The 22316-nt window shown below is 47.8% G+C and overlaps 1 protein-coding gene across 2 annotated transcripts in view; it reads left to right on the top strand.

Moving 5' to 3' along the window:
- The first annotated feature begins 605 nt into the window (after positions 1–605).
- SFXN5 (sideroflexin 5) overlaps positions 606–22316 on the top strand; it is a 97048-nt gene continuing 75337 nt past the window's right edge. The window contains exons 1-3 of one of the 2 annotated variants that reach the window (XM_065836714.2): positions 606–887; positions 9655–9723; positions 20554–20631. In XM_065836714.2, the coding sequence (XP_065692786.2) occupies positions 606–887; positions 9655–9723; positions 20554–20631 (429 nt within the window). Of the gene's footprint in view, positions 888–1254; positions 1295–9654; positions 9724–20553; positions 20632–22316 lie in introns of those variants that run through there. The other variant, XM_071808433.1, reaches the window with a different exon arrangement.

The raw sequence follows: 22316 nt of genomic DNA, 5'->3' as shown, positions 1-22316 counted from the left end.
CCACAGGGAAATGATGAAATTTGAGGGTTCTTTTTCAAGAGTTTTTGGGCTTTTGCTTTTCTCCGTGTTATTTGCTCGATTTCAGAATTGAGGCGAAAGTGTCCTTTCCACCACCCGCTCCTGCGTGTCCTCGATCACCGGCCACATTCCGGCTGCTGCGCGGGTGTCACTGAAGAAATCGTGTTTAAAAAAGGACGAATTTTGGAGCGAATCAGAACCACACGCCACGGGGTGAACGGGCCTCTGGGGACAGGAGACCCGAGCTCTGTCACCTGCTTACAGCCTCAGGCATCTCAGTTAAATTCAACTTAATTTTCCTCGCAGAATGGGGAACAGGGAGAAGTGGCGGCTGAGGCAGGGGAGGCTCAAGCCCTCACAGAGCCCTGTGAGAGAGCAGGAGGGAGGCCCCGCTCTACCCCAACCCTTTACCGGCTCCCTCGGGACCTCACGCTCCCCTCAGTGGGCGGCCGGGGCCGGGGATGGGGCCCAGCCCCGCCGGTAACGGGTGCGGACACCTGGTTCCCCCGTCCCTCCGCCCCCGCTCCCCGCCAAACTACATTTCCCGTCGTGCCTCGGGCCCCGCTACCGCCCAGACTGCGCTTCCCATGCTACCCCGCGCCACCGCGCCCTCCCCATTGGCTGGCAAGGGAGGGGCCGCCCAATCGCAGCGTCCCGCTCGGGCTCAGCATGGCGGCGGCGGACTCCATTTCCCGGCGTGCCCCGCGGGAGCTGCGGCGGGGCCGCGGCCAATCACCGCGGCGGTGCCGCAGGGGGCGGGCCCGGCGGCGGGGGGAGGCTGTTTAAAGTGGCGCTTGCGGCGCGCGAAGGGGATGGCGGAACCGGCGGAATATCCCCCGTTCCAGCTGGGGAAACCCCGCTTCGAGCAGGTACCGAGGGGGCGGCGGGCGGCGGGGGAACGGGGAGCGGCGGCGGGAGCTGCCCCGTCACCTGCGCGGCGTCGTTCCCCCCCCGCGATGAGACCCCCCCACTCTCCCCGCACCTCTGCCCCGCCCTCCCCCCGGAGCGGCGCGCTGATTGGTGTGGAGCCCCCCCGCCATTGGGCCACGCGACTGTCACTCAGAGCCACCGCCCCCCGCCTCGCGGCGGCTCCCGCGGCGGGCGGTGATTGGCGGGTCCCGCCGTGCCCCTGTGGCTCGGGGCTGTGTGGGGGGGCGCCGTGTGAACCACTTGGACCGCGGGTTCGAGCCCCGCGGGCGCCGCTCGGTGCAGCGGGGTCGGGCGGGGGGGTCCCTGGGAGGCAGCGCACGGCGCGGCCTCGTCCTTCCCCTCCTCGGTAGGTGGTACGGGGGTTGGGCCCTGCCACGGTGGGCGTAGCGGCGAGCCCAAGGTTGCAGGGAGGTGAGGAGCTGCCCCGAGAGGCAACGAGGCCTTGGGTGCTTTGGCCGCTCCACGACGGGCTGTGGGTGGTGGGTGCTGCTGCTCAGGAGGAGCCCCCAGCACAGGACACACATGGACCTGCTGAGAGGGGCCAGAGGAGCCACAGAAATGACCCGAGGCTGGAACAGCTCTGCTGTGGGACAGGCTGAGAGAGCTGGGGTGTTCAGCTGGAGAAGAGAAGCTCTGGGGAGACCTTAATGTGGCCTTTCCGGACATAAAAGGGGCTGATAAGAAAGATGGGGACAGACTTTTCAGCAGGGCGTGTTGTGATAGGACAAGGGGTGATGGTTTTAAACTAAAGGAGGGAGATTCAGGCTGGACATGAGGAAGAAATTGTTGTCCCTGAGGGTGGTGAGAGCCTGGCCCAGGTTGGGCAGAGAGGTGGTGGCTGAACCATCCCTGGAGACATCCCAGGCCAGGCTGGACGGGGCTCTGAGCAACCTGAGCTGGTGAAGATGTCCCTGCTCATGGCAGGGGTGGCACTGGGGGAGCTGGGAATGTCCCTTCAACCTTCTGTGATTCTATAAGAACTCCATAGGGTCCTGGCCTTGTTCTGGCTGACAAAGAACACTCTTCACTCCCGTGGAGCCACGTCAGGCTGCTGATACATCTGACCAAGTTCATAAAACCTCCTGCTGTTGCTCTGGAGCTGGGTGCTACCCCTCTGGAAATGAACAGGCTTTTGCAATTATCAAATCAAGAATGAGTAGCGAGAGTCTACTCATTAATAGGTGTCCCCCCCTTCCACTGCTGGGTCAATCTCCAAGGCGATTCTTCCCACCATCCATATGAAATCTGTACGGGGCTGCTCTTTGCCAACCATCTGACTTGCTAATTGCAGCTTGTGGAGCTTGGCTGGTCCAAAGCCGCCAGTTTGGGTTGCTGAGAAGTCCGGTTGCTGATTTTATTTTATTATTATTATATATTTTTTTTTCCCCATGGGGGAACCACTCGATCCAGGTGGTGGATCTACTCTTTCCCCCGTTGCTTTATCCCAGTTTGGGAGGTCATGGGGGGAACCTCCTCGGAGCGACCGCTCCCCCGCAGCTGCGTGAGCTCAAGGGATGCTCGAGACAGGGGAGACGGAGCTTTTTAATAAGGAGAGGAGGAGGAGGAGACGCTACTCCCTTCTAGACACCACAGATGATTCGAGGCACAACTTGGCAGCGAGTCAGGCGCAGAATCAGTGCGTTCTGTTCATTAAGGAGCGACTGTCACTTGTGGCAACATTTAGAAAGCGTTTCGAGGGGGTACGGCGGGACGTTCATGACGGTGGGGGCGATTGAGCAGAGTCGTCCTCCCTCCCGTGGGATGGGGGACGTGGGTTCGTGCTAAAGTTGGGTTATGGTTGGACTCGATGCTCTTGAGCGTCTCTTCCATCTGAAATGATTCTATGAGCCGGGTGATTTACACCTCACCCCAAATCTGGGGTCAACAAAAGCTCCCTTGTGTGCTTTGGGGTGTTTTGCCTGACAGCCACACTGAATATTTGAAATCGTTCCCCTTCTCTAGTGGTTTTATTCGTTTCCTGGTTTACAAGATCCCGAGTGCAGCGGCCCAGCGGACAAAGGACGCCCGGCTGGTTTCGGAAGGGATTAGTGACGCTTCGGGTGGTTGTTGAAATTCCAGACGCGGCTCCGCGTGATGACAGCGTTGGCTTTTCCTTGGAAACGCTGCCTGGGAGCTGCTCTGGGGCTGTTTACAGGGTGATGGGACTGGAACGGGGAGAGATGCAGGGGGAACGAGGCGGAGTTGTGTGTGGGGAACTCACATCTTGGAGAGGAGCCTCGGCCACCGGGGTTTGGGTTGGACACGGTGGTTCTTCCCCCGCTGTGACCCAGGGCCCCGAGAAGCAGAATTTAGGGCAGCAGGAGGGAGCCGTCTGTCCCCAGGTTATTATAATAAATCATGGTAATACCTCTGCAGGTTGTTATAATAAATCCCCCTTTCCCCATCGCTTGTGTTGTTGCAGTTCACTTGTTTTCCTTCCTCCCCAGGCAGGCGGCATTCTGTCGAGTCACCTTTTTCTTTTGGTTTTCTTACATTTCTTTGGTGGAAAGAGCCTCTGTCTCCCAAAGCAATCAGGCTGTTTTTAGGTAAAAGAAGAACCAAGGACATTAGCCTTGATAAGGACTTAATTTTCTGATCAGTATGTTAGGGATACTCCTGTTGTTTTTTCTTTTAATACATTTCTTTAAGGATTTAAGTGCTCTCCGAGAGCCTGAGCCCTAAATATGTGTTTTGCCTGTATCCCCTGAGCGAAACAAGCGCTATTTATTTTTAATTTGTCTATCAGAAGACCTGAGGAAACCTTTCCAGCAAAGGTCTAAATAAAGCAGGCTGTGGGTTTTTTTGCTAACCAGGGCGTCAGCTGCGGGAAGAAGACGGTGCTGGTGAAATTTGGGTGTTTTTATTGGGGTCAGACGTCTAGAAAGTAACTTCGGGTTGTCTCAGCCAGCGCACAACTGCAAGGAGGAGGAAAAGCAAGAAGCGAATGAGAAGTGAGTTGAATTCTTTGCAGCTGAAGTCGAGGGCGAACAGAAGGCGTGAGCCTCGTCCCCTTTGCGAAACCAGAAGTTGTAATAATAATAATAATAATAATAATAATAATAATAATAATAATAATAATAATAAAGTCACAGAACTTAGATCCTTCAGTGGAAGAAGAGGGAAATAAAGGGGAATAAACCCAAACCACAACCATAATACCTTTTATTTGTTGAATGATGTAGGTGCGACTGTGGAGCGTGTGATGTGCCGGGGATGTTTTATCCTGTTGGCCAATGTTCCTACCATGGCGATTTTAACATCGTTATTAGATATGGGCTGTTGGCAGAGCTTGGCCTTGCAGGTATTTTAAATGTTGGAGCTCTACCCCTGCTCATCTCAGTCCAGTGCTAAAGATCATTATTTCCTACTCCTCACGTACCTTAATCTGCCAAGTTTAAAGCACAACCAGGGTTTATTACCCCAATAAACCACAGGGCTCCTGTGTCCAAGAGAACTCTTGCAGCAACACACAGATAAAGATGCTGTTAATTAGATGAGCCTCTAAGGAGCTTAACGACGCTGGAATTTGTATGGGCGGTGGGAGAAACCACAGCACAAAGTTCACACACAAGTTTCTACTCGTGCTGCTCAGCGCAATGTTATTTTCCGCTTGAAAAAAGTGAATGAAACACTCGTTTCCTAAAGGATCCTTGTTATGGAGACGCAACGTTCTTAAAAGTATTCTAGAGGATGTTTAAGGTTGGTTCAGAACTGCTTTAAATCTGTGCGTGCAGGTCCGGCCCAGTGTGTAGATGGGGTGAGGTGAGGTTGGCCCACACGCAGTGGTTTATCCTCTGTGATCCGTGGGGTCCTGCAAACGCATGAAGCCGAGATAATAGAACTGTTGTAAAGTCGAGTTTAAAGTATGGAAGGGCTGACAGTCGGTAGATTCAGCCTAAACTTATAGTTGGACTTGACCAGTGTGTGCGGTTCCACAGCCCTGGAGTCTGGCCCGTACCCAAGGTCCATTGCTCAAAGGCTTCCATCCTCTTCATTTTGTTTGCTTTAGCTTAAATCTCCTCTTAATTAATTTAAAGCTGATGTAAGCCTGATTTTTTAGCTCAAAAAACCCCACCCTTTTTTGCTTTGGCTTAATTAAATCCTTCTTAAAATCACGCTGTAATTAAACTAGTCAAATCGTGCATCTCTTCTGTGCTTCCCAGCATCGCTTTGGAGGAATATTCGCCCTCTGGAAGGTGACGAAAACGTTCGCTCGTGGTCCCTTCCCTGTTTGTCCCTTCTCCAAATTTCCTGAGCCCTCCTGGAGGGATCTCCTTCCAGTTTTCAGCTCGGGGTGAGCTGGATCTTGCAGCTGGAGCTGCAACGCGTCCCTGTGCTCGCCACGAACGCTGCGCCGCGTTGGGGAATTAATATTCCCAGCTGCTTTCAGAACCTCATCTCGCTCGCAGGCTGGTGAGAAACGATCCCGAAATAGCCGCGATTAATCACAGGAAAATTGCGTTGTTCAGTTTTGGGGGGTTTTGAGATATTTTTCCCAGATAACTGTTTACTACAACAGATGTTAGAGGAATAAAATGGCAAAGAAAAGACAACGGGTGGATGTTTGGGAGCTGAAGGTCAAACCTCTGGGTGTGTTGCAAGCTCCATCCCTTGCATGGGGTTGATGGCCAGAGCTGGAAATGAGCTGGTAAAGAGGAAATATTCTGAGTTCTCACTGAAATCTGGATTTAGGTGGGCTCGGTGTGTTCTGTTGCTATATCTGTGTATGGGACCGTGTCCCGTTGCTCCTGGTCCCCAGGGTTTGATCCACGCATCCCATTCACTTCTCCCAACAGGTCTTGGTTTTATGGGTGGATTCAGAGTTGGTGCGTTCAGTTCAAACCTTGGAAGGAGGTGGAAATACTTTGTTTTCCCCTTATAATGGGCCTGGAATGATGGAGAAAGGATGGAGGAGATATGGGAAAATAAAGCGGTTAATGTAAAACGTGACAGTGAGCGACGCTGATTTAGCACTAAAACGGCACCTAAAAGGCAAATAAAATCCGATTTCCCTCTTCTTAGAGTTGATAGCGTTTTGCTGAGCTAATTCTGTCAGTACAAGAGCACCGTCTGCTCCGTGTGCCCTGAAGGCATCTGATGGAGCTTAAAAGAAATGGGTCGTGACCCAGGGGAGCAACAGCGCAACTTCAAACGGTTACGGAGAACGAGTGTAAAACCTGCGATTTTGGGCTTCGGTCTCTTGTTTTCCTGATGCGTCTCTTTGCTCCGCAAACCCCAATGCGATGCGGCAGCGTCTGGGCTGATCAAAATTAACACCAAATTTTAAATAGCTTTTTAAAATTTTCAATAATAAAGAGAAAGGAATAAGAAAACTGTCTGTGTAGTGTGTTTCTGTATTTTTTGGGAACCTATTTATTCAGGTCCTCAGAGCCAAAGAAGCCGTTCTTGAGGGTTTCTTGACCAGGGTCAATCTCTATTTTGATTATTGATTTCTTACATGTCCTGTAGAAACTTGACATTTGCAGGAAAGGGTTTGAATCCGGATTGGAGACCAAAATCCCCATCTGTGCGTTGGGTTTTGTGCTCAAGTTGCTGTTGAGGCGCAACGGTTGGATCCAATTTAAATTTGCCTCTAAATTTCGGAATAATTAGGATTCGGGAGGGTTTTTCTTGCCTTTTTGCGTGCAGCGCTGTGATAGCAAATACCCATCTTTAATACGATAATATTCCAATAGTGTTTAGTCGGGGGACTAAAGCCGAGAAGCAGGACCTGGATGATGGGAAGGCAACCGGCAAGGTTGAGTGGTGAAGGAGCTTTTCGTAGTCATTGGGAAGGGAAAACAAGAAGTCCTGTGGCTGGACAACAGTGAATACATCAGATATCTATTGTTCAATTGTAATAAATAGGCAGGAGCTGCTCGGGAGGGCTGAGCAGTGAAATACATGGGAGTGATGTTGAGATGCAGCCTCAAGAAGACAAGTTTGCTCTTGGTTTGAGTTTGGTTCCGTTTGATGTGGTTCACAGAGAAACCACAGAAAGAGCTTTGTGGTGGGAAAATGAGCTTCTCATTCGGAATTTAAAACCAAAAAACCTGTTCAGACTCATAGTCCTCTACGTTTTTTGGGTTGTGTGCGCACGATGGGGAGAAGCTGGATGGGCAAAGTGCTTTTTTTTACCCATCAGAATGTGCTGGGTTTTATTTTTGTTGTTAATTTGGTTTTTGTTCCAGTTGCTTGATGAACAAAGCTGCTTCTCTTTAAGATCTTGACCCGGGCATTGGAATGAATGAGGTTTAATGCAGTCGCCTCTTTGAAGGAGCTCGGACTGTCCTGCGATTGCACCTCATCTGTTTCTGGGGAAGGCAATGGGCAGGTTTTGGCTTCAGTCAGCCAGAGATGGAGCCTCAGGGTGATGATGGAGCTTCTGGAAGGGTTGGGTGGTGGTTGAGCACCAGAATCCCCATCCTGGGAGACTTTTAAGAGGAGATTTTCACTTCCAGCAACAAGCAAAAGCACGTTTGTGGAGTTGTGTTTTAGAGGGCTCTCGGTAACGTGACGAGAAAGTGGAAATGACAGGTGATGGGTTGGGTCATTGGCTCAGGGGGAGGATGGACTGGAGCGCGGGTCTCCTGCCTCTTCGTGCATCCCTGATGGTCAGAGGTGTTCTTGAGAACATTTTGGTTGGAAAAGCCCCTAAGGATGAAGTCCAACCATAACCCACCCCCAGCATTGCCACATGTCCCTGAGAACCTCATCTCCGTCTGTCCAACCCTCCAGGGATGGTGACTCCAGCAGCACTTAGTGCTGAGTAAGAGCAACTGAGATCTGATCCAGCCAGCTCTGCTGGGCTCTAGTACTAAATGGCTACAGGGCATTAATCAGCTTCAGGCTCTTAATGAGTGATGGCTGCTAACGACCTTGCCAGCTGCCAGAACACTGAGGGGTTGAAGTTCCCCCCCCCCAGGGGATGGTGATGCCAAAGGAGCTGCTGGCTTAGGCAGAGGCCTGGGTTGCACTGATACCACCTGAACAGGGGGAGGAACAGCTCTGGGATCTCTTCAAACCCACTGAGATAGAATCGTTTTGGTTGGAAAAGACCCTCAAGATGATCAAGTCAAACCATAACCCACCCCTGGCACTGCCCCATGTCCTGAGAACCTCATGTCTGTCTGTCCAACCCTCCAGGGATGGTGACTCCAGCACTGCCCTGGGCAGCCTGTTCCAATGCCCCACAGCCCTTTGGGGAAGAAATTGTTCCCAGATCCAACCTCAACCTCCCCTGGCACAACTTGAGGCCGTTTCCTCTGCTCCTGGCGCTTGTTCCTGGGGAGCAGAGCCCAACACCCTCCATACTGCAGATAATAATTCTATTTAATATCATTTTTCGCGCCGTGGAATGCCGATCCCAACGATGAAGGTGGTGAGAAGTCCAGACACTTCTATTTTAATATTCCCTTCCTTCTCTTCTTGTTTAAACCACGTTCTTACAACCGCTCTGAATTCTCTTATTGCTGTTGGAGTTTGGGGATGACAGAGGAACAGTGGGACGTGGGGTGTTTGGGATAATGAGACAAGTGACTGAGCTGGAAAGTACCAGAATTAGCGTTAATTAAATCGATGCTAATTAAAAACCATTGGACTTGTTTTCCTGAAGTTATGTGAAGCTAGTTTGTTTAGATGTGAGTTTTTCAATCATTTTTTAGCACAGAAGATGGAAAAATATTAGTGGAGAAACGTAAGCGGCTGAGAATGGGGCGTTGGAAACGGCCCTTGGAGAGGGATTTCTGCCTGAACAATAATTCACAATATTATTGGTATTTCTCTGCGCTCGATGGATTCAGTAGAGAACAACCAGCACGTCTCATAAAAATTATGCCAGGCTGTGATTAAATGTCATTCTCACTGCTTTATCCATATCCCAGCCCTTTATTTATAGCACGATTCTGCATTAAAGGCATAAAAAGAGACTTTTTGCCGTGGTTTTCCAGCCTATTTCGCAGACACTTTCCCCTTCCCGACTCTTTTCCTGGTTTGTGGATCCATTTCTGGTCCTGTTGCTCCTCCCAACAAAGGGGTTTTCAAACTTTATCTCTGCCCACCTTGGATTTTTCCAAATGTGCAAATAAGAATGAGCCTAAACCATAAAATTATGGTTTATTTTACATACGTTAAGGCTCATGGTCCATCCTCTGTGTTTCTATAGGGACTGGTGCAATGAAACCCCAGTTTAGCGCCTGGACAATTCAATATAAAACCGGGTTTGCACTTAGTCTCGGCTTTTACCTTTCTCATTCTTTCCATCAAGGGGAAAACCACTTGTTCGCTCGTTGGGACTTTAAACTCATCTTAGAGCATCTCAAGATATCACTTGGTGTTTCTATTTTCCAGCAGCATGTGGGTGCAGGAGTTTCTCCCCAAAATAAAGGGATGAGGATGAGCAGCATTAGAGACATTAGGGGGTGGGAATTCCTTCGACCATGGGCAATATTTCATTTTTTGGGGGAAAATAAAGGATATTTTAGCAGTTTGATAGTCTCCCTTTATTAAAGCAGCTATATTGGTGTCCTGTTACTAACAGCACTGCCATTAGCACCATTGAAATCCTCATTTTTTCCTTTCAATCGCTGAATAGCTTCTGTATTATTTCATTTTAGTCGCTACTTCGTTCCGCAGAGGAAATCAAACCTTTCTCTGCAGCGGGTAGAAGGCAATTTCTAACTGTACCCAATCTCCTTTTCCTTCCAGACTTCGTTTTATGGCAGATTCAGGCACTTCTTGGACATCATTGATCCGCGCACGCTCTTCGTTACCGAGGTAAAGTGCCTTGTTTGCTCAAAATACCGTTTATTAGCCAGGTTGGGGTTAGAACCAATTTCTCTCTGCGAACAGCACAAGTAATGAAAACAGGTTTCCAGTGGGTTTGTGTCTCACAGTTGATCGATCGCCCGAGTTCTCTTAAATCCGAACCTTATTAGACAGCAGCGAATCCACAGCTCCCAGTCCCCTCCAGTAACCGGGGAGACTATGAACTGGTTCCAGTCAAACTCGGGCTTTTCTCAGCAGGTGAGTAGGTGAGAGAACAAATCTTAATTGGGGCGGGCTCAGAGCTTTGCTGAGCAAAATGTTGTAGTTTTGCTTTAGTTATCGCTCTCTTTGTAACAGGCGTTGGAGTTTTGGGTGCATTGGTGTTCTGGGTGGTGTGTTCCGGAGTTATCGCATTTCTCTGCTTTGGTAAAATAGTGGTTAAGAGTTAGGAGGAATCTTTTAGATGAAATATTTCTGCTGGTGGCCTTTAATTCTGCCTCTTCATTGATATATTCATAGATTTAAAAGATGTATATATATACATATATGCAAACAGTTCTTTAAACACTGGGAGCTGATCTGCTTATTGTAGCTGATGAACTGAGTCCAGTTCCGGACACACTGTGATGGGAGGGGGAAAAACCCCACCTGGTGCCACTTTAAATAGTATTTAAAATAAATAGTATTTAAATAGTATTTTAAATAGTATTTAAATAGTATTTCAGATAGTAACTTCTAAATCAATGAGCTCGTTTCAAAAAACATAAGGCCAAGATGCGTCCTGTCGTTCCCTTTGAGCACCTTTTGGATGGGTGAACCACAGGTAATGAAACACCATTGCATTGAAGAGTAAATAGTAAATATATAGATATATTATATATTTCCTTGTAAAACGATTTAGATCAAGTCTGAGATTAATTTTCAAAGCCTTAACGTGGAGCTCAGCCCAAGTGCAATTCCATAGGGACCACCGGCCATTGTCATGTTGTGATAAATGGGAATTAAAATCACGATATCACCTGAGGATCCGGTGCGTTTTGCAGATGTTAGAGCTGCTATATAGGATATATAAGCACATGTGCCAGACTAAAAACAATATTGCACATTAAAAGCTTGGTGCTGCTGTTACCTTAGAGATTCTGTGTGAAACTACTGAAAAAGTGAGGGGAATCGTCCGGCGGGTGTTTCTGGGGATGCAGAGTATGTAATTTGGGAGGTCTCCTTCTACATTTCATATATATATTTATATGTTTTCATATATTTTCTTCATTTTGATTCTGAAATTCATAAACGGATGCAAAGGGCCTTCACTACCTAATGATACTTTTTGGAGGGAAGGAAAGGAAGCTTCCCATGCACAAGGGAATGGGATGTTAGAGATGGGAAACGACCTTTGTCGTGCACTGAGAACGTTGATTGAACACCTAAAGACAGCAAGGAAACTGGGAAGACGTTAAAGATTTTTGAAGAGGTGGGTGGTACAGGACAGATGGCTGGTGTAACTGGATTTTTCCAGACACCCTTTGGTGGGGTTGTCCTAAGAAGGTGAGATGCAGGTAGAAAAGGAGCAACACCCAAGTGGTGCATTGTGACCCTGGAGGCATCTGTCAGGGTCCCAGTGTCTCAAGGAGATCTGGACCCAGCAAACAAGGGAGGTTTGGTGACCTTCAGTGGGGTCTCGTGGGTGTAGGTTGGACTTGGTGCTCTTCAGGGAGGTCTTGGTGGCTGCCCAAGGAAGGAAATGCCCTCGTGCATTGTCTTTGAGGGCTAGAATTAAATGATAGTGGTGTTTCAGGGGACCTTCTGCAGGATGTGTTGTGAAGTCTACGTGAGCTGAGCCGAGAGAAAACGGCCTCAAGTTGCGCCAGGGGAGGTTGAGGTTGGATGTGGGAACAAATTCTTCCCCAAAGGGCTGTGGGGCATTGGAACAGGCTGCCCAGGGCAGTGCTGGAGTCACCATCCCTGGAGGGTTGGCCAGACGGACATGAGGTTCTCAGGGACGTGGGGCAGTGCCAGGGGTGGGTTACGGTTGGACTCGATGCTGTTGAGGATTTTTTCCAAGCAAAATGACTGTGATTCTTTCGCTAGAGAAGTCTCTTGCCAGAACAGGTACGAGCTCACGGGCAGCACTTCTCAGAGCACAAAAGCTGCTTTGGTGATTGTCCTCCTGCTGCACTCTGGTCTTGTGCTTTAAAACGGAATCATCGAATGGTTTGGGTTGAAGGGACCTTCCCAGCTCCCCCAGTGCCACCCCGGCCATGAGCAGGGACATCTTCACCAGCTCAGGTTGCTCAGAGCCCCGTCCAGCCTGGCCTGGGATGTCTCCAGGGATGGTTCATCCACCACCTCTCTGCCCAACCTGGGCCAGGCTCTCACCACCCTCAGGGCCAACAATTTATACAAATACTTTGTATATACATGTGACTAAAGGCTGTTTGGTTTCATTTGATAATTTAGGTGGCTAATTAAGATCTAGGAAGGGTTTGATGAGAAAGCAGCCGTTCACGGAGAGCTCCTTCCCCTGACAGATGGCTGCATCCTTCAGGCCCGGGGTTCTCGAGGAACAAATAAATCGCTGTTTGTCTTGGAGAAGCTCTCTAGCAAATGAAAAACCGAGCAGATAAATGAGTCTCTAATGAGAATGGAGGTTAATCCCATGGAAAATGCTAGGAAATGTAATAATATTTTTATATTCCTCCGTCCTTTTTCTAAGTGCTGTGCGTTCCGTCATTGTGGCCTCCTGGTGCCCGTGTTCTGAGGAAGGATGAGCCGATCCCTGCGAGTGGGGGAACCAAGCGCACTGATATCCAGACTAATTAATCTCAGTGACAGTCCTCTCTTACTCATTTATTTGTTCAGTAAAGCGAATTCTTAACACAATTAAGAGCTTCCTTGTCTTTTAGAGCTTCATAAGCATCAGTCCTCCAGGGATGTGCGCTGAGAACTGAGTTTTGATGCAGCTGGTGAACTCACATAGAGAAAGCGATTTAATCTTTAGTGGGTTCTAGTAAAATAATTATCTGTATCAAACTTACCTTCTGAGCGCCTATGATATTGAAACGATTCTCCGACCTCGTGTCAATATTGCGAACCCAACGAATCCTGTCGCTGAGACCATGAGAAACCCCTGGGTGGGTGCAACGCCTGATTTTGAAATGTGTGAGGTTAACATGATGGGAATAATACTTTTAATTGCTCTGTAATTAAGGTCCATCGGGAGAAGCAGTAGGGACCGGCAGGTATTTTGATAAGGCGGACTTATCCCATCTGACATGAGCCCGGACAGACTGTTAACGCTCTGTGGGAAGCTCTTCATGGAGAAACCCGCGGATCTGAAAATAATTCCGAGCAAAAGTGAAATAAGAATTAAACCGAGCTCAGAGGGGCCGTGTGTTATCTGCCTTTGCTTTATATCATTGTTCGAAGCGCAAACCTCCGGAGCGCCGAGCATCTTGCATTCCCATATTTGGGTTTAAAATGGAAGCAGGATTAGATGTATGTTATTTATACGAACGATACCTTCTTACTCAGCAGATTGACTGTCTGTGTTTATTCAGTGTCACATCTGCTGGCTCCACTCGAACAAAAAAGTTTCTGGCTCCTGTTGTCTGTCGCTGCGGATCCAATACAATAGGGCCAGCTGGAGTCACGTCTGCCGTATGGATCATCCGTTGAGCGGCGAGACACAAATCGGGATGGGTTGAGCGGCTGGTGGCAGCGCACAGCTGGATTTCCCGGTCCCACGTGGAATTTGCGGTGCCGGTGGCCAGAAGACTCTTGTTTTGGATCAATAAGTCATGGTTGGGGTGAAACCGAAACCGGTGGAACTTGCAGTCGCGCAGCGGATCATCCTTGGGCCTCGAAACCCCGATCTGAGCACGGTATGAGTGGAGTGAGGTGGAAACTCGTCCAGCGTGGCCCGTCCCGTTGGTGGATTTTCTCTTAGAAGCCTCGAATGCAAAACTCGACTCTCTTTGTGTTGATTCTGTAGCAGTCATGTTGTCGTGCTCCTGGCATCGTGGCTGTTGTTACGGTCTGTATGTGCACATATGGGTTTCTGGAGGCAGCTCCAAGCCATGTGCAGGCAGCCGGTGGGATCCAAGAGAAGACAAGGCGCAGATCATTGAGACAGAAACTGTGCCCTCGAGCAAGGAGGACAAGGTGGAAAGTCAGCACAAGGGCTCACGTGCTGGAAGGAGGCATCTGACACGTGCTCGTGCGTGTGGTCATCTGGGACCCAGTGTGGTTGTCCTCTGTCCCACGAGGGTGCTGGAGTGGTGGCCGTGAGGGACTCAAGGTGCCACCAAAGGATTTCAGGTTAGATACAGAGCAGAAATTGTTGGCCCTGAGGGTGGTGAGAGCCTGGCCCAGGTTGGGCAGAGAGGTGGTGGCTGAACCATCCCTGGAGACATCCCAGGCCAGGCTGGACGGGGCTCTGAGCAACCTGAGCTGGTGAAGATGTCCCTGTCATTGCAGGGGTGGCACTGGGGGAGCTGGGAAGGTCCCTTCAACCCAACCCTTCTGTGATTCCTGGAGGTGCCATCAGCTCAGTGTGATGTGTGTGCTGGTTTTGTTTTCCTCCTTTCTTTGGCAGGCTAAACTGAGTCCCTAACAGTGTGATCCTTCAGCAACTCTTTCTACAAAGGCTGACACATTCTGTTGATGTGATCCTGCAAGTGTCCTCCAGGCACTCCTTCTGAGTCAAGGCCTCTTGACCTGAACAGGTTCCATCAGCTCCTTGCACTAAAACCTATGGGTTAAATCTAAGCCAGTTCAACCAAACTGAGTCAGGGGCTGGTTTTTGGCTGTGCAACCAGCTGATGTGGTTTGTACTGTGCGGTTGAGCTCTCTTCGTATCCAAAAAGTGCCTCCTGACAGCTCTCCTGACCCATGGTGAGTCCCAGACTGTAAATAGGAGTCACTTGGCAAGATGGCTGGATGGTCTGAATCAAAACTCTGCCAGAGATCATGCTGATCCAGGTTTATTCCCGGGTTCTGACTTGTTTAATAACAGTAAACGCAGTCTCACGGGTCAGTGTACCCATTGCACACCTTTCATGGGCTTGCTGAACTGAGCTGTAGTTCAAAACTGGGGTGTTGAGTCGTGTGGAACATGGCTGGAGAATGATTGAGCCTTTTGCCAAAGACTTCTCCTTGTTGGGCCATGTTTCCCAGGTGGACGTGGCTGAGGCTGCTCTGGTGGAGCATCAGGTGTGGAGTTTGTGCTTCTGAATCGCCAGAAATGATTGCGCTACGTACAGTTATTCAGTTCTGGGCCCCTCAGGCCAAGAAAGGCCTTGAGGTGCTGGAGTGAGAGAAGGGAACGGAGCTGGTGAGGGGCTGGAGTGTGATGGGAGCGGCTGAGGGAGCTGGGGGGTTCAGCTGGGGAACAGGAGCTGAGGGGAGACCTTCTGATCTCTGAACTGCCTGAAAGGAGCTTGGAGCCAGGGGGGTCGGGCTCTGCTCCCCAGGAACAAGCGCCAGGAGCAGAGGAAACGGCCTCAAGTTGCACCAGGGGAGGTTGAGGTTGGATGTGGGAACAATTTCTTCCCCAAAGGGCTGTGGGGCATTGGAACAGGCTGCCCATGGCAGTGCTGGAGTCACCATCCCTGGAGGGTTGGACAGATGGACATGAGGTTCTCAGGACATGGGGCAGTGCCGGGGGTGGGTTAATGGTTGGACTCCATGATCTTGAAGGTCTTTTCCAACCAGAACGATTTGATGATTCCATCCCTGGCTCTGCTTCTGGGCTTAGGTTTGTAAGAACATCCTCTGGGTGCAGATGGTCTGTCTAGCACCCTATTGTGCAGCCGAGACCCCATCATCCTCCGTAGAAGCACTCTCCTTTTTACGAGAAAAGAGGTATGAAAGAAACGATACATGCTAGTAAAAACTGTGGTTACTTTTTCTTATTTTCTTTTTTAAGTGATGCTGTAAAAACTCAAGCGACACTTCCTACAGATAGCAGTAGAGGAATGAAGCAACAATAAATATTGAAACATTAGCACAACCTTGCAGACAGCCCTCTGTTTTCCCCTGTTCAAGCGGAATCGAAGTGTAATTTTAGACATGATCAACTCTCACAATCACGCCGTATCCCGCTGAAAGCCGGGGAGCGGAGCTGGTTGGCATTAGGAGCTGTTGCACGCAGCAATTCCATGGTTTTGGAGACTGGTTAAAAGACCGTGCTTGGCTTTTCTAGAAGGGGTGAAAGGCAACCACATTCTTTCCCTAATGAAATTTTGAGGCTGTGGATCATTTGCTAAAACCACTGAGCTCCTTCAAGCCGTGTGAAGGTGTTTTCTTACCGTGGTCCTTGCGTTTAACCCTTTTTATTCGCTTTCTGTGCCACCTTTTCGTCACCCTGGGGACCCATCGGTGCTGTCGGTCGGGGACTCTTTGCTTTGGGAAAGTTTCCCTTCCCTCCCCATGGAGCTGAAAGAGGGAATTCATGAAGAACTGCGATTCTCAAAGCGAAATCGGGCTTTTTTGTTTTCTGTTTGTTAGCACGCTAAACGAGATGGGATCTGGCCAGGGTTGTTATAGTAACTACTGAGATTTCCTCAAGAGAAGGCGAAAAAAATAGAACACAGACCCATTCATCTATTACTTCCAGTTTTTCATTCAGAGTTACATGCTGTTCCGTGTAGATCATTTGCAAGACGCCCAGTGTAGGTAATTTCGGTGACAAAACCACACACCAGTAATGAGCACAAATGGCTCTCCAGAATGTTGTGCTGGCATCCCAGTTTGTTTTTGAGCTTTGGAGGCGATAAGGGTTGTCTGCCATGGATCTGCAGTCGTTACCCATTCAGCTTCTCACCTCTGGCTGGCTGAAATATTATACAATTATATGTTATTGATACTAGATAATACTTTTTCCTAATATGATGTTTTTGAACAGTCATGAGGCCCATAGACCAAGGAGCTCTCAAGAACATCTTCAAGAAGCTCGAGTCCTGTTGTGATCTTATATGATTACTCTTCTCCACAGGCTGGAAATGCCTGAAGTAGCCTCAAAATCCTGTTTGATTCTCATGCCGCTGATGCTTTGTGGTGTTCCAGTGATCAACCAACACTCTTATGTGGTTAAGAGTTTAATGTCACCTGAGTGTCAGTAAGCCTGGCTGATGTGCCTACATCTACCTGCTAATAGATGTTAAACCTGATGTCTGGCTTTAGTAATGGACATGGAAAACAGGATAACATTGGGACAGACTGCCCAGGGCGGTGCTGGAGTCACCATCCCCAGAGGGGTTTAAAATACACAGAGTTGAGGTTCTCAGGGACATGGGGCAGTTCCAGGGGGGGTTATGGTTGGACTTGATGATCTTGAGGATCTCCTGCAACCAAAATGATTCTAATTCTCATAGCTGATCAGCTACAGAGCCCTAAGGGTCTTCCAGAACTTCGAGCCTGCCCAGAAGAGCGTGGCCACACATCCATGCCATGGGATTTCATCCCATGTACCCGTTTCTCAAGGTCAACTTATCTTCTGTGTGAGATCTTCAGCCCATCTGGAGGAACAGGGCATCGCTAGAAAACATCGTCTTGAGTCATAACTCTTCCTTTTTGTCCAATGTCAGGAGGACTTGACAGAAATAATAAGGACTTATTTCTCTGTCTGGGATATTGGTTAGACACGGAAAAGTCTGACCAGTGACCGGCCTTATCCGTTCAAGTATTCAGGACATACTTACGCTCCTAAAGAACACAAGCTCCTTCCAGGAAAGGACTCGCGTATTCAATCTATCACTTGCGTATTATTTTTTATCAAGATAAGTTTAAATCTCAAGACAGATTTGGTGTATGTATGCTTAAGAGAAGGGAGCTAAGAGTTAAGACACGTTTTTGTTGCTATAAACAACTTCTCTGTTGTGTCTTCTTGGATGATGGAAGCTTGCTTAGGGAAGACATCATTTTTCTTCTGGCCACCTTTTGCTTTTCCCTCTGCTTGTGACCACCCTTGGAGAAGGTTTGAGCTTGGTGGATGCTTTTTCTGAACCAGTAATTAGAGCTTTTCTGTATTAAGCCATTCTCTGATTTTGGGGGTAAGGCGCAGTGTTTCCACAAACAGCTTTTCAGGAGAAATGGGCGATTTCCTAACCTTGAACACATTCAATCATCTTTCGTCTTTGATATTCTGTGTAAAATCTGTAAAAACTGATGAATGTAGTTTTCTGAACTCCTGATTCCCTAATAAAATGGGAATAGAGGAGCAAAAGAAAGTGCTGACACTTAGCTCTAAAATATGGTCCAGTTTGGGCCTTGACCATTGTCCTTTGGGATGCGTCAACTCTCAATGTCACTTGGTCTCCTTCAGGATGGGGAATGAAGGTGCCAGCGGCCGAGGGCGATGCCAGAATCTGCGAGTGGATCTAAATCTCATTTGGTAAGAGAGGTCCCGAGCAGCTCTGGAAGTTTGGAGAGGTTTGGGAAGAGCGGTTGGCAGCTCTTTCCATAGGGGGACGTCAGGCCTGGAGTACAGGGCACAGGGCATGTCAACGAGGGAGCAGTTTCAGAACAACACCCCCAGGAACAGGGCGGAAAATGGAATATTTATCATTTATTGCATGTGCGTAGTGACACAGGGTTGTGAACTTGAGGCTGGTAGCGCTGGCCTTGGCACGAGCACCCAACAGAGCACATATTTTGCCAATAATATATAATTTCTTTGCAGTTTGTTCCTATCGGATGCTAAGCCACATTTGGCATCTTCGTAGACTCTCCACTTCCAATGAGTAGCTGCTAATGGATGCGAGAATATATAAAATATATTAATATTTTATATATAAAATAAATAAAGATATGTAAAATACCAGGACCGTAAAAATGGCCATGGATCCGACCCCAACCCGCTCGCTCTGCGGAGTGAAGGAATCGCCGCGGTTCCATATGTCCCGTGTGCCGAACGTTTTGAGGACAATAGTCATTCATTAATTGCCGCTTTCAGGTTGGCGTAACTGCTGGCGCTTCCAAGGAAACAACAAAATACTCTTTGATGTCGGCATGAAAGGGAGAAAAGTGGTTTCCCTGCCGCCGATCCCATGGACGTGAGCGGGTAATGAGCTGGGACGCGCGTCTTGGTTACGGGAGGCTTGTGAGAGCCGAGCTTGCACCGACTGATGCGGTTACATTAAACCCACGGGGCTTTAGATCAGCCACCGACACACTATGTGTTATTTCAGACCAAATATTCTGTATTTCCAAAACGTCCTCCGGCGCTAATATTAGATAAAGCTGCCAAAACAACGGAGCTGGTGCAGGAATGTGGGAGCGATGTTACTCATCTGGATGCTGGGGAACCTGCCAGGAGGCTTTTGAAAAGGTTCAGCTGAGGGATTTGTTTGGCTTCAAGTATTTGGGAGCCATTACTGGGCGATCTGGTGCTTTCTGGAGGTTGGCTAAGCAGATTTAACCCCACCAAAGCCGCTCTTCGTGTCCTGACCCCTTCCTCTTTAGCTTGGGCTAATCAATGAGTCTTTCTCCCTGTATAGTTCTGCCCTATGGGTTTTAAAATTTCAATAAATATATTGCATATAGTATATATATACACTATAGTGTATGTATATATACAGAATATATATATTCTTGAAATTATTATATATTTAGTTCTTTAAAGTATTATATGTAGACATAATCTTTGCTTCAACTGCAGAACACTTCTTAATATTTATATATATATAGATGAATAACTCTTCTGGGAGTAAACCGATGATTCTGACAGGCTGGTAGCAAAGATTAGTGCTCTTGTGAGCCCTTGAACTCATGAAAAGTATTTATTCTTCTATTTTATCCCAATGTGGAGCAGATCTTTATTTAGCCATGCAAACGTTTGAATGGCTAGTGATTGATAGGTTCTAACTTTAACTGCACTGAGGATTGATTTTGGTATTTTTAAGAGAACACAACCAATTGTGAAAACCCTGTCTGAATGTGGGTGTAAAAAAGCAGCACAGGTCGGTGGTTCAATGTAATGACACTCCAAGATCTATGTGTAGAATCACGGACTCATTTTGGTTGGAAAAGCCCCTCAAGATCATGGATTTCAACCATTAACCCAACCTTGGCGCTGCCCCATGTCCCTGAGAACCTCATCTCCATGACAGAATCATCTGAAATGTGAAAATGTCGTGGTATTTCAGATAAGTTGTCTCAACCTAAACGTTTCCAAGCGGTGCCGTTGTGTTGCCTCGTGCACCGGTCAGCGCGGGATGCACCGGAGCTGCTCTTCGTTATGGGGCAAAACCTGCTGCATTGTAACGTACCCAATTTTTAGTGGATACCAAGTTCCTTGTAGTGATGTTTAATATGGACAGGTTTCTACCATACTTAGTGATACCTCCTCATTACATTTACTGGACACAGGAGCAAAGTTGGGTCTTCCATCCAAGCGGTTTCCTTGTAGCCATCACTGGGAGACACCAATCTGAGAGCTGGCCTGGAGTGACACCAATGTCTTAGGTGGACATTCCACGTTGCACCTGAATATATCCATTAATATATCTATTTAGTCTTCAATGACTCATTCATCTCCAAGATTTATCAGAAGTCTGGTATCACGCTGAAGACTCACAAGTTTTTTATGGTGTCTTCTATAGACGAGGGGAAGCTTTTTGTATGTTCTCTTCTGTTTCTTCCTCTGTATCACTTCTGTAGTTAGATACAAGACAACAGGGCTGGGCAACCAGCAAAACAAGTGTCTGTACGTCCTACTTTTTTATATCATATGGGTAGGAGGACTCATCATGGGGCTTACATGAAAAGGTATAATTCTATGGTTTAAATTCATTACCTTCAATAAAACAATTGAGTTTCAAACTGTTGTTTAATTTGCAGAGCCGTCTGAAGGAAGCCGTGCAGCTCTTGGAGGATTACAAACATGGGACTTTGCCCCCAGGAGTCACCAACAAAGAGGTAAGAGGGAAAAACCAACTTTGGTTAAATTTCTGCATTGTCCCACAGTCTAAAGGAGGGAGGTTGAGGTGGCATTTTAGTCTTTCTTTGGTATCTCTATGGGTAAAATAATGTCCTGGTTCTGTTCAGTTGGTCTTTGACTTCTGCAATGTTGCTTCTGGTCCCTTGCGACTCAGCTGCCGGGTGTTAACGTGAATTTGGGTTGTTCTGAAGTTCCCGTGTTATAAATGGTGCTGAGCAGAAGTGATAACAAGGAGCTTGCCATACAAACATACACCTTTTTTATTTAATATAAGTAGAAAGTTTGTGGTTTCTGACTTGCAAAGTTATTGACGACCTTTGGCCAACACTATTTCTTCCCTTTCTGTTGCAAAATGTGCTTGTGCAATTAAAATAATAAGTAACTTTATTTTTTAGCTGCAGGAAACCTTTCTGTCTGTCCTTCCTCGTACCAGCAGCTGTGATGCATCAACCCCCTCTCCTACCATCTTCCTTTTGGTTAAAATAATGGCCATTTTTCCACTGAAACTGATGCTATTTGGGGTGTGTATAACCCCCATATGTCCTTGTGTTGTAGCTGGTACCATCAGTAATGGTACTTTTAGTTGGGTGATGCTCCTGCTGTTGGAACGGAAGGTGAGGGAGGTTGTGGAAACCCCGTTGATGGGAAGATCTTAGCGATGTTTAGGCTGAGAAAAGAGTAATTTTTGGTCAAATTGCTCTGCTTTGGGCTGGGCTGGGTGATCTCCGAGCCCCCATCAGTCCTGTTTTCTAGACTTTTGTCTACGATTTGTCTATATGAACACAGAAAACATGTGAAAGCAGACATGAGTGGGGCTGCTCATTGAGGGGCTAAGCTGCTTTTTCAGCCTTTTACCTCCAAATCAGCCACATGAAACAAAAACCAGCATTTTTTCCCCAGTGGGTTTGATCCACAACTCTGTTCCTTATGTGTCCGTGTACGGACACTTGACCACAACACCAACACAGGGTTTTTTGTGGTGTGTGTTTGTGCGTCTAAGCACAAAACCCTTCAGTAATTAAATGTAATATAAAACCCAGCTTTAATTGATAGGCAGATGTGTTTTAGGAGTTATAAGAAGCAACTGTGCTAAATGTCCTCCCAACTAAATGGTGATGGAAGTGGTAGCGTGCTTGTCTCCCACACCCTGTAAGTCAAATAACTCCTTTATTTCCTTTTTCCCCTTCACCTGCGATAGTTTATCCTCCTGTCACTGTATTATTCTTTCAACCTTAATCTAATGCGAATTAAAAAGCAACCAGGGTTGAGGGAAGGAGAAAAGCAAAAGATGATGGAGCAGCAAAGACTCAGTTCCCATCTGCCTTGGGGCAGATGAAACACAAGTTGTCCGCTGTGGCAAACCACGCAGACTTTTGACCCAAATTTGGGGTTTTATGTAGTGACAAACCTCGGAAACACCCAGAGCTGGCTCAGAATTGCATTGAGAGAGCGCAAACCGAAGTGGCGTGTTTTTCTCGTTCCCCTCAATCATGACGGCACATGCAGGAGTGGAACCTTGTTCTGCAGGTTGCAGGGCTTTAAATATAAATAGAGGTATAAAGAAAGGTATAAAGAAAGGTGTGGGGTGGAGGAGGAGAGAAAAAATGATGCCAAAATTGCCTTTCCTAGCAAAATCTTGACATGCTTCGCTTTGATCACGGTG

This window comes from Patagioenas fasciata, chromosome 4 (genome assembly GCF_037038585.1).
Source record: "Patagioenas fasciata isolate bPatFas1 chromosome 4, bPatFas1.hap1, whole genome shotgun sequence".
In the NCBI taxonomy this organism is placed as follows: Eukaryota; Metazoa; Chordata; class Aves; order Columbiformes; family Columbidae; genus Patagioenas; species Patagioenas fasciata.
This window is presented reverse-complemented; position numbering and strand designations above follow the sequence as displayed.